Source organism: Chaetodon auriga, chromosome 13, assembly GCF_051107435.1.
Source record: "Chaetodon auriga isolate fChaAug3 chromosome 13, fChaAug3.hap1, whole genome shotgun sequence".
NCBI lineage: Eukaryota > Metazoa > Chordata > Actinopteri > Chaetodontiformes > Chaetodontidae > Chaetodon > Chaetodon auriga.
Window position 1 is genome coordinate 15,218,490 of NC_135086.1, and position 12,265 is coordinate 15,230,754.

Here is a 12,265-nt window from a genome sequence, read left to right on the forward strand (position 1 = left end):
GTGGATTTGTTTTTTCCTGTCCTCTTCGTACTTCCTATTCCTGTTCAGAGAGGAACATACGTATGTAGCAATACTTGCCTCTAGACACTTCCTCTTCTTGTACCACTCTGTCTTGTTCCCCTAAGTTACTCAATTTTCCGTTTGTCTCAGAACTACAGGTGCAAGTTCGCCTCTACCAGACCACACCGAACAGAGAGTAAAACATATAACACCCAGCGTATTATCAGCTTAGGTTAAAAGCATCGCTGAGGTGTTGTTTTAAATGCTTTATGTTGCCCTGAGTCCATAAATTTGCTATCAGCATGAACTCACCTCTTGTTTAATTGTCTTCCCTCACTCCGTCACTCTGGCATCTGAGTAGGTGAACTGATCGTAAGCACCAGAAACTGGCCTGTGACCAGAATCAGCACAGTGAATCTATGTGGGTGAGAGCGAGAGTGAGGTCCTCCATCTCCTAATGGTGGTGGTTTCCCAACCTTTTAGGCTTGTGACCCCTTACAGTACCACAGCCTCTACTCGTGACCACTTTGCACAGGTTGCGTATGTCTGTGGTTTACGAGCGGAATTAAAGTGATTCAGACTGATCTCAGATTTGTTTCATTTTAACAGTATTTAGAAACCTGAAGAGATAAAACTGTTAACTGCAAGTTTTTGTTTCTGTTCTTTATCTACAACAATATGTAACAAATCAAATATTCACTATTTTTCTTATTATTTGTTACAGTGGAGATAGTAAGGTAGTAATGACATGATTGCTTCATATTACTTATGTCACTATATGAGAACATTTTAATTATACTACTACAATGTTATTGTTGGATTTTCACATGGCTTTATCCCCCATAGATTCATGTGATTATTTTATAATAAGAATAATGATGATGGTGGTGATGATGATAATGATTATAATCATAATAATATATTTATTATTACTGTATTAAGTATATGTAGCGTGTGTTTATTATGAATACCACATGTAGCTGTACTGGTTCAACAAAATATCGGCCACGATTCATACTGATGTCTTTTTATTTGATTCTCTCTCTCTTCAGTGAGACACTGTGAAAACTACAAGAAAATAAAACACAAAAAACTCAAAACACATTTCTTGTTCTTCTCAAAATCTCTCATATTAGTTTCCATTGATAAACAATATGTTAACACAAGCAAAATGTAATGAAATCAAATAGAATTGCCAACATATCATGTTGAGCACGAGGGTACATCAGTAAACACACAGAAATATGAGAAATTAGAGACAATTACCATGTGCAGAATAAAGTTATTGGTGACAAATGCTCTTTCACATCCACATTGGCTTTTGGCCTTTTGGCTTTTTCCCACATCACCACAGCTCTGACCTAAACCAACTCTGGTCATGTGACCATAACTTCCTGGATGCACACAAATTTTACCATTACCATTTTTACCATGGCATATTTATAGAATAATTTTCTAGGAACTGTTAACATTTTAACCTCTTATTTATATCACATTTTATCAAATTCCAAATTGCTGAATTTCAATCACGAACTTATAATGAACATATCACAAAAGCAGCATTGCACTGAAATACTGTCTGCCACAGCTACACCACATATTATATATGATACTATAATAACCATATTTTCATGTATATTGTATTAAATATTCATTTACACTATGCTTATGTTAGAAATAGTTTACATATTGTGCCTGCCAGAGTTGCACAGCTGGGTTTCTGGATTTCTTCTGCACAAACATTTCCACAGTTCTCATATGGAATCCGTGATAATCTATAACACGTGTTTTATATACAGATTTTTATTGTCATACCTCTAATTTCTTTGATGACCTATTTCATTTGCATTAAGGCCTTTTATGTTATCTCAAACATCCCTGGACAAAGAAATCATAGAAAAAGAAAGCGAACAGTCTACTGTGTGACCCCCCCCCCCGTGTCCTACACCACAGACATGTTCTCTCCTGTTCCTCTTAAGAACAGACTCATGAAGCTGCTCAGCATTTATTTACTCAGTCAAGTCAATATGGTCACCATAAATCAAGAGCTCAGGCTGCCACGTGCATGGTATGCTTCATCTGCTCCACTGAGCGGCACTGTTGCTTCATTGGTCTGCAACACCACCCAAACTCCGTCTGTGAGCCCCAAACTTATTTCCTGTCTCCGTGTTTGTCGAAATGGGTCAAACTTGGACCCAAGCTGTTTCCTAGCAACGCCGTTCAACCTCAGGAGCTATATCTACTGCGCTCGTGACTGTTTTTCGGATTATGGAGGTATTTTGTTAATCGTGCAAATGAATTATCTAATTCTGGGAAAAGCGGGAGTTGCACATATTTTATTGTGAATCAAGCTAAAGAGAAAACGGTTGGTGTGGTTCGTTGCAGGGGTGTCGATCTGTGAAAATGCAGCTTTAGGGCATCACCTGCCGGCAGCAGGACACGTCAGAGTATCACCTGACTTCACTTTATTTCAGGTGAGGCTGAGGTAAAATGAGCGCACATATGATGCACGTGAGCCAGAATGAGAGCAGTGGCACTTTTGCGACGGCGGATGTGCAGCGCATGTAACGCAGTCACACTGTGTGTATATCTAGGACAGGAAACCCTTTATTTTTTTTTATTTCTTTCACAACTCCACCTCAAATCACCTGCGCGTGTTCATTTTTATAAGTGAAAATATGCAGCGACTGTCTGCGCAGGAAATATTTCACACTTCCTCCTAATGTACCTACAGGAAGCATCAACCACTTCAATGTCTCCAGAAGAGCTCCGACAGATTTTCACAGACCGGCTGAGGGTTTGGTCGCAGCTGGCGTGAACACCGCGTTACTTGTGAAGCAGGTTCAGGATGAGCTGTTCCCTGCAATCCGTTTGGAGGGCCAATTTGCTCCTCTGTCTGGGGCTACTGCTGCACTGTGGTAAGTAGAACATTTAATTCCTACAGCTGGATTGGATTCCAGTGAGTGATCGTGCTGAGTGGGAATATGGTAGAATATTAGCTACTTATCCAGAAAAATTGTTGAATAAAGAGCAGAAGAGAAGAGGTCATTTTAAAGTACGTAGGTTATTAGAGTGGATGAGAAACTTGGTGAATATAGTTATAAGTACATCTGTCTTTTTGTCAGTCTTGACTATGGGGCTAATAAATACTGTCTGCACTTTGGGTAACTTATTTTCATACTGTCATAAAATTGCATTACACTCAGTGGTTCATAATTGATTATGTATGCATGTTATTCTCTCCATCTTTTAAAATAGCACTTTAATTGATAGAGGCAAATAAGTTAATGGCAAATAATTTTCATGAAACTGAAAAAGCAGCAATAACAACTTCATTTCTTTGGAGTGAAAATCAATGTTCTGTAATATGAATACTTATAATGAATACATGCTTCACACTACGTTCTGTGAAGAGTTCGTATTTACTGGCATGTGCACGGCAAGTTGAAGTTGAACGTAGCTTCACTTCACACATCCATGGAATACTGAAGCAAAGGTTAGACCCTGGAGTGCAGCACCCTTATAAAACATGAATGACGCTTGAAGTTGCGGTATTCACCTGACTTCAATGTCTGTGTTTTGTCTGTGCTTTACTCAGGAGAAGCCAAAGTGCACACTGAAGTGCAGGCTGGGCCGCTGTATCGCGTGGTGGGCTCCCCGCTCTCCATCTTCTGCAATGTGAGTGGCTTCACCAGTGCCAGCACTAGAAAAGAATTTGAATTCCGCATTAAAAAGCCTGCAAAGCCGACATTTGAGATCAACATCATCAGCACCAATGACGAAACCTTCAGCTATTCTATGTATTATCACCGTGTGAAGGAGGGGGAAATTACTCTGACACATGTGTCTCCAAACTCAGTCGTCTTTGAGATACAAAGCTTGCAGAAAGACGATGAAGGAGAATTTGATTGTGCTGTGATCAACTCAGAATCTGTTTATAGTGGAACCTACAGTGCTAAGACAACAGTGAAAGGTAATCAGACTTTATCCCATTTCTTCCTAAAATGTACTTTTCAATTTAAGTGATTGTCTTTGTTGTATAGATGATTTAACTTTCATGTCTTTGTGTCTGTTTCTAACGTGGTTCAATAGTGATTGACAACTCCCTAAGTGTTTCCTCACCTGCCTCCACCTCACTCAGCTTTAATGAGGGCGATGCTCTCACTTTAACATGCCAAGCCTCCAGCAACACCGTCCAGCACACTCATCTGTCTCTTGCCTGGTTTCTCCATAAAAACGGCGAGGACAACGCTCAGCCTATCATTTCCCTGGACAGAGATTTTACACTGAGCCCAGGCCAGGAGTTTGGAGGGCGTTACCAAGATGGACTCATAAGGTTAGATAAAATGGGAGAAGCAACATACAAGCTAAACATGGCTCAGCTGAAGCTGTCAGACCAAGGCAAGATCTACTGCCAGGCTCAGGAGTGGATCCAAGATCCTGACCGCTCCTGGTACTCTATCGCACAGAAGGATGCCGAGGAAACTACTCTGAGTGTCAAAGCAAGAGGTCAGACACAGCTAGCAACTATCATTCTGCTCATTTTATCTACTAAGTCCCATCTTGATGAGCTGACACGTTCATCTTTACTCTTCCTCTATGCAGTCATTGTGGCTTCTTCACAGGATGTGCGTGTCTGTGGTTGTCTCACTGTGGTTTTTTTATGCTTGGAGCAGAACTGGTGCCAGACATGTCGTCTCTGGTGGTGACAGTCTCAGCACAGCCGACAACCCTGCAGGAAGGGCAGGAGCTATCGCTGTCCTGCAACATAGACACACAGAACCTGAGGGAAAGGTTCTTCTCTGTCGCCTGGCTCAGGGGGAGTGACGAGCTGGCCCGCATCGGCCCCACAGGCGTTCTGTCTGTGGGGCCCGAGTACAGCTCGCGAGAAGGAGAGCTCAGGGCAGCTCGGCTGGGGGACAGAGATTACCGTCTCAAACTGCAGCCTGTCAGAACCGAGGACCAAGGAGAGTATATCTGTAGAGCGTGGCCTCAGGACAGAGGCCAGGATGGTGTCTTTACAAAGGGAACAGCCCAAGACTCCAGACCCCAGTTAGTAAGCATCTCAGCCACAGGTCAGCAAGTGACACACATGACAGCTGTTCAGAGTTTCATCTTCTCATCTGCATGATTTAGCCCAGATTCGTATTTTTATGTTCTTAATTTTATCTCATGTAAAGGAGGCTTTTGAATATTGATTGGAAAAGGGATGCTATTATTATAAATAATTAACATGAATAAGATGATTAATAATGTTATTTAGAATAAACTTATCATGTTTTCTGTCATTCTCCTCTCAAACACACTGCCTTGTCTCACCACAGACAGCGGGCTCTCACTTGAAATGCAAAACACATTGAGTGTTAACGAAGGCGACAGGCTGAAGCTCACCTGTAAAGTGAATGGGGTCAAAGGTCAGCTCTCTGTCACCTGGCAGCACAAAGCGACATCTGCATCAACGACCGTGTTCACCAATGTCATTAGTCTAAGTCAGGACGGCGTCATGGAGAAATCGGACGAGTTCATGAGTCGCAAAGTAAAGGCAACACGCCCAGCAATTGACACCTTCACCCTAGAGCTCGATGAGGTCACGCCTTCTGATTCAGGTGTCTACCAGTGTGCTGTGTCTGAATGGACAATCAATAGTAAGACCAACAGCCAGTCAGTGACTGCCACAGTGACAGTGGCTCCTGTAGGTAAGACATGTCTCCGTCTGTCTGTGTAGTACAAAGCGAGGGAATGATGAAATCTGCATATTGACACAACAGGTTCCTCTTACCACACAGATGTTTTGATCATTCTCTAAACGAGATTTCGAAATGGAGGAAGCTTACTGAGTACATTCGTGCCCCCCAGAGGATAAACCTTTTCCATTTCACCTCTGTGTGACCACTTCAGGTCAAAGTTTTACATTTACACTGAAGGAGTTTAGTGACCCAGTAGGCAGATTGCCATGACATTTGCACAATCGTACTCCCAAGAGAAAAACTGGTTTTGATTTTAGTCAACACAGACTTTGCACGTAGTCCAACTATGAGTAAATGTCTGAAAAAACAGATCTTCAGGAGGTTTTTTGCTCTGCCTGGTACTTTTCTGTTGTAGGATGTATTGAATATTACAGGGTTCACTTCAAGGGATTTAGGCTTAAATTTGTTAACATGCATTTGTTGAAATGATATGAACTATAGACTTTTGGAGTGCCTCACTGTTTGCATGTAATGAGGAAAAACAGATTTTCTCAAAAGTGGTAAGAATGCTTAATCCTTTTAGTTTTACATTTTATGTGATGCTGATCTTGAAACACTTGATATTTAATGCATGAATGAACCTTTTTATTGTTTGACGAAGGAAATGATATAGAGAACTGACATGCAAAGCAGTAAGTGAAGGAGTAGAGAGACAATATTTTGGAAATGTCATGTACTCACATCCCTTTTTTTATTTTGAACACTCGTGATTGTATGACGATTGTATGACCACCAACTTCTCCTTTCTTACTCACTAATGATGACTGTTTTGGATTTTTGTCACAGACTCGTTTGTGAAAGTGAAGCTTATCAGTCGCAACAGCGTAGTGACTGTAGGAGAAAATGTGGAGTTGATCTGCCAGGTCAGAGGGTCACATTTACCAATAACACTGACTTGGAGCCTGCAGCGTGATGCCTCAACCCTAGATAACATCCTGACGCTGTACTCTGATGGTTCCATTAGCTGGTCCGGAGACCAGCACCGCTACCAGCTCAAAGTAAAGAGCAGCGAGCGTGAAGTCAGTCACTATCTTCTTATCAACGGTGCGAGCGAGAGGGAGGCAGGAAGCTACCAGTGTAGTGTGTCTGTGTTCCTGGAGAATGCACACAAGAAGCTGCCTCCATCCTACCAGCTCGCTGTGAACGTGCAGAAGCCAGGTACTGAAATACTGGTACTTAATGGTACTTAAATCTGCACTGTCCATTCTATCTCTCTTTGTTTCTCACCATATACGACTTATATTTCCTCCTTTTCCTAGTGAGCAAACTCATTCTGACCTCCCCCCCGGCCTTGACGACTGATATCAACACTGACATAGAAGTAAAATGCTCAGTTATATCAGAACCCTCTGCATCCTCTCGCTATGCTGTCACCTGGCTGCTCCAGCAACAGACAGAAAATAAGACCATTATCAGCTCAGACCGGGATGCCCTCATAACCTTTGGACACCAGGTAGAGCTGAGCCAAAGACAGCGAATCAGCATGAAGCGCACTAAAGGCCCGAGTTTTGAGTTGACCGTTCAGCAAGCTCAGATCTCAGACAAAGGCTCATACATATGTGAGGTGGTGGAGTGGCTGCAAGATCCTCGTGGTGATTGGTATCACCTCTCACCAGTGTCCAAAACTACAAAGATAATGGTTACTGAGCCTGGTAAGTGTGCATATTTGTGAAAAATAGCAACAAGCAACATGTAGCCCATACCATTTTAAAGGCTTTGAAAACCTATTTTCTCAACAAGCTCCTTATTATAAGCAATGGGGCTACACGAACACACTGTTCAAACAGATCTTGCTTATTTCAAATGAACGATTTACACATTTGTCCTTTTGTCCTTTGGGCTCATTTGGAAGAATGTGATGAGTTGAATTGAGCAACATTTCAATGAAAATGTGTTGAGAGTTTTCAGCACTGCACTGTTCACTCTAATCACAACCACACAGTCCTGAAATAGCAAATTAACTGAGTTTTAAAGTAGAAAACCTCTATAAATAATCCCTACTGATTTGTCTTTCTGGGGCCGTACTCACAAAGGATCTTATCTTACAACTTGGAGTCTGCTAAATGGCACTAAAAGTTCCTCGTTAAGAGTTTTGTCTTCAGATCAATTCAGAAAAGTGCTGAGAGCAACGTTTAGTAGGGAACTGAGAGGGCTGGTAAACTGAAAGAGATGGGACTGACCCCACTGCCGTGGATGACATCATGCTATGTCTGCACTGATTGGTTGACAGGTGACCAGTCTGTGATAGTGAAATTAAATGTTCATCAGTACAGAGGAGTCTTCTCCAGTATTACTGGATTGCTCCGACTTGTTAGTGAGCTGACTGAACCAATATTAATTTGCTAGGTTTCAATAGTTCATGGTTATTTTGTTGTAACAGAACACCAGCAGAGACACATGACCTACAGCACATTACTGACTTTGAGGTCTTAGTAGTGCTCAAAGCCTTTTTGAATTACTGTTTGACCAAAAACTTAAGACTCTTCAAGTTAGGACTTTTTTGTGAATATGGCCTCTGAACTTTGCATTGATTTTTGCTTATTTTCTCATGAATATATAGAAATTCAAGAGTTTTCAAGGGCTTAAACTTAAATACTCTACTGACTTAGTTTTCTTTTCTCTGCCCACTCTCATCCTCCAGCCAATGACCTGCATTTAGATAAGACAGAGCTGTCATTAATTGCCAAGGAAGGAGACGAGTTGGAGCTCAAGTGTAACATCACCTCAGGTGCCTCCAGTCCTTTTTTCTATAAAGTCACTTGGCTGTCCACTGGGAACGATCCTTCCATCACAAATGTCCTGGTGGAGCTTGATCACACGGGCCTGCTGAGTTACCCAGAGAACCAGAGGCTGAAAGGCCTGCAGGGGCGGCTTTGTCTCACCAGACCCACTCAGAGCAGCTTCTACCTTGGGATTCAGAAGGTCCATGAGGAGGATAGCGGGACGTACAAGTGTCAGGTTGAACAGTACCAGCTGAATCATGAAGGTCACTGGCAGCAAAAGGCCTCAGAAAAAGGTGGCCCCATCACGCTGACTGTAAATGTTGCAGGTATGAGCACATCTTTTAGAGCACTCTGCAGGCAGCTTTATGAATGGTTTTACATGCGTGTGTAAAGGAATAGTTTGACATTTTGTTACCAGACAAGAATTCTGATACCTCTCTTGTGTCTGTACGGTATTTGTGAAGCTACCATGATCACCTGGATAGCTTATCTTAGCACGGCACAATGACTGGAAACCGGGGAAAAGGTTGCCTGGCTTTGTCCAAAGCTAGTTATTGTGCCTGCTCAATCACTGACATGGCTTACTGGCACACTTAATGAAAAGGGTCCATCAGTAATGTCATTATTTACACCTGTGCTGTGTCACCAATTGAAAATGTGTGCTATGAGAAGGGTCTGTTAACGTGTCCTGTTGGTTTAATTTTGTGCTAAGCTAGGCTAACCAGCTGCATAAACATGATAGTGGTATCAATCTTTTCATCTAAGCTAATGAGGATATTTCCCACAATGTTGCAATATTCCCTTAAAACCCGCAGCAGGTCGACAGTCGTATTACCAATGTCATATGATTGTGTGTTTGTCTGCATGCAGTTTTTTGGCTTCAACCACACACTTCAGCTGACTCAGCAAAATAACCACTTCTCAAATTGTGCTGTCATATGTGTTGTTCTCATGGTGCTGTTGATGGTTTAATGTATTTTGTTATCTGTGTTATGTACATCTGTGCTGTTCTGCTCTTTTAGTACTTTACAGATCATATCACTGTGTTTTCTGTTTCTGCTTATTGCAAAATGCGTAACTGCGCAATTTATTGGTTTGCATCATTAAATTAAAGTTTAGCTAAATGTGTTTTACAGAAACAAACCTGTCCGTTATGAAGGAAGAAGTGGAGTTGAATGTGAGCACATCCCAGAATTTCGCTATCCCCTGTGATATCATCCAACAATCCAGCAGCGAATCTGAGTTCCAGGTCACATGGATTTGGCAGAAAGAGACAGAAACTAAACGCCCCATATTCACAGTCTACCGAGACTCCACCCTACAAGACAGGTTTGGGATGGGTGATAAGCTAAGATTTAGTCACCCTTTGCCCAACCAATTCAGCCTAACAGTCCTGAAGCCAGATCCTGAACATAGTGGTCAGTATTTCTGTGAGGTAGAGGAGTGGCTGCCATCTCTGTCTCATGGGTGGAGGAAGGTTGCAGCGGAAACGTCTGGATATATGACTGTTCATGTCTATGCAGACGGTAAGCACACCTTAATGTGTTTTGCAGTTTCTCTCAGCAAATAGTGGTTGAAGATCATGTTGAAACATGTGTATGTGGACACAAGTGACGCATTTCCTTGTCTTGGTCTTTGCAGGAGATGTTAAAGCTGTCTCTAAGCCAGAATGCGATTTGGGTATCTGGATAGGGACTATCGTAGCTATTACCGCCTGCACTCTGTTGGTCATATTCATTCTGGTGCTGAAGATATGTCGAAGCAAAGGAGGAAATAAGTCACAGCAGCAATCTCTATGGACAGACCAACACCTTCTGAAGACCAAACCCAGTGCTGAGGATTGAACCACGTAGACCAGAAGAGGAAAAATAGAGTCATATTTTATGTGCTATGTAATATAAGCAATAACGTTTTCTAATTCAAAAAGCTCCACTGTACATATCTTTTATTCATTTTTGTTAAAAGTTTAATAATTCGTCGTCTAAATGAATCTATCGATAATGTTCCATAAAATAATTGTTTAAATGTTTTACTTTGCAGCTTTGAATCATTCTGCCTTTCTGAATTAATGAAATTCATTAAACCTTTAAAATTAAAGAGGCATTTTTCATTTTGCTGCTAGAACTTCTTTGCATAATCACCAGCTTCTTACTGCCTGCAGTGGACAGTTGAGCTCGGCAGCAGATCAACTTTGTGGCTTTACACCTAAAAAAGCAACACACTCTAGCTGGCATATTCACTTTTATGTAGGAACATACCACTCAGCTTGATACCATGTCTTTGATGAGACGTCAAAGCATTGCATGTCTCAGGGAGCAGCTACGCATGAAATGTGGTCAGATTTGAAACTTTTCTGTTTAAGTAAGGCAGCGATGAACTAGTCAGGAAGTGGTTCTGCAAGAGTACAGAACGACCGTGCGGTCAGCAAATGTGCTGAGCTGTGAGCATGATGAGCATTTGTACACACATTTGTGATGCACAAAAAGCCTTAAGAAGGTACACTCATGCAGTGGAAGTAGAAATCAGCCAGTCAGTTATTGCTTACTTGTCTTGCTAAAGGTCACCCATTGTTTTTGATGATCAGATCCTCAATACAGTGCCAGAGCATTATGAGCTAGAGGGATGTTCTTGTTTGGTGGAAATCAGCAGACTGAACAACCGCCGAAACAAGCAAGAAGCTGAGATGACTACAGCGCAGGCAGAGCATCAACAAATATCTGTTGATGAGTTGTAGACTTCAGTTAGTCATTGAGACATAAAAAAGGCTCTAAACCCCTCATGGTTTGTCTGATGTGTGTGTAAGCACCTTCAAAACGCTGCACCTGTACAGTATACAGTATGTTTGCACATGAGTGCATGTGAGTGTCTGAGGCTCTGCCATAATGCAGTTGCAGCTTTTTAACAGATGCTCCTACTCAACAAAATTGGATGTTGGAGAGTAATCAAGTCAAACCTAGAGGAAAAGAAAGTAATGCCTCTCTCTCTCTCTCTCTCCCTCTCTCTCCCTCTCTCTCTCTCTCACCATTTCTCACTGCATCAGTCCTATCAATGTTTAACACCCCATCTGTGTAAGAGACAAGAATAGAATCCATTTCTTGCTTTCACTTTTGAGGAAACAAGCCTTAGACACCAGATTACTCCCATACAGAGAAAGGCTTTTGTGCGATGAGTGTGTACCAGTTATGTACATCTTACGGTAAGACTAGCTGCAGTTTTCCCAAAAATGTGAGAGATTAAAAGTACAGCATTGAACTTTGAGACAGACTGTAGTCCTCTCAGCCCCAGAGAGATGTTGTAGCACTGTCTTTGGTCTTGAATTATACCAGCCCTTCACAGTCTGGTGGACTGGCTGCCTCTTTCAGCCTCCCTCTTAACTTTACTGTAATTCCACTCCCTTGTGTTTCCATGGCAATGCCTGTCAGAGCAAACAAAGACACATTGAATTTGGGAGGCAAATCAATGCTTGTGTCTATGCAGCAAAGACCAAACGTAACAGGCACAAACTAGCGTGTTCGACGGCAGCCATGGTAGCACTCCCTTGTCGTGCTGCGTGCTGTATTAATGTCTGAACATTATCGTATTAAACAGTCATATCAGGCGTTCTTGTTTTGACATTGGATGCAGTGCATGAAGTGCAAAGAGAGACTTAGGAGGCTACATCTTTAATCCCTCTCTTTCTAAATATCTGAAACTCATAGGTGTGAGGAGATATTTCGGTTCCCAGTTTGCCAGCATGTAGCTGGATGCTTTGAGCCAGTTATCTCTACTGCTGTGATCTCACTCCAGATCTGATTT

The 12,265-nt window shown here is 42.0% G+C and overlaps 1 protein-coding gene across 2 annotated transcripts; it reads left to right on the top strand.

Moving 5' to 3' along the window:
* The first annotated feature begins 2,168 nt into the window (after positions 1–2,168).
* Positions 2,169–10,579, top strand: LOC143330680 (immunoglobulin superfamily member 2-like). 2 transcript variants are annotated; one of them, XM_076747402.1, is made up of 12 exons: positions 2,169–2,274; positions 2,386–2,474; positions 2,735–2,918; positions 3,599–3,973; positions 4,093–4,509; positions 4,677–5,075; positions 5,325–5,696; positions 6,534–6,905; positions 7,007–7,399; positions 8,389–8,796; positions 9,607–9,996; positions 10,112–10,579. In XM_076747402.1, exons 3-12 carry the CDS (start codon positions 2,849–2,851, stop codon positions 10,312–10,314), a joined length of 3,399 nt encoding a protein of 1,132 aa, XP_076603517.1. In that variant the 5' UTR covers positions 2,169–2,274; positions 2,386–2,474; positions 2,735–2,848; the 3' UTR covers positions 10,315–10,579. The 2 variants fall into 2 exon arrangements, with proteins under 2 accessions (XP_076603517.1, XP_076603518.1); XM_076747403.1 differs by having other exon boundaries at positions 2,386–2,918.
* The last annotated feature ends 1,686 nt before the right edge of the window (positions 10,580–12,265 follow it).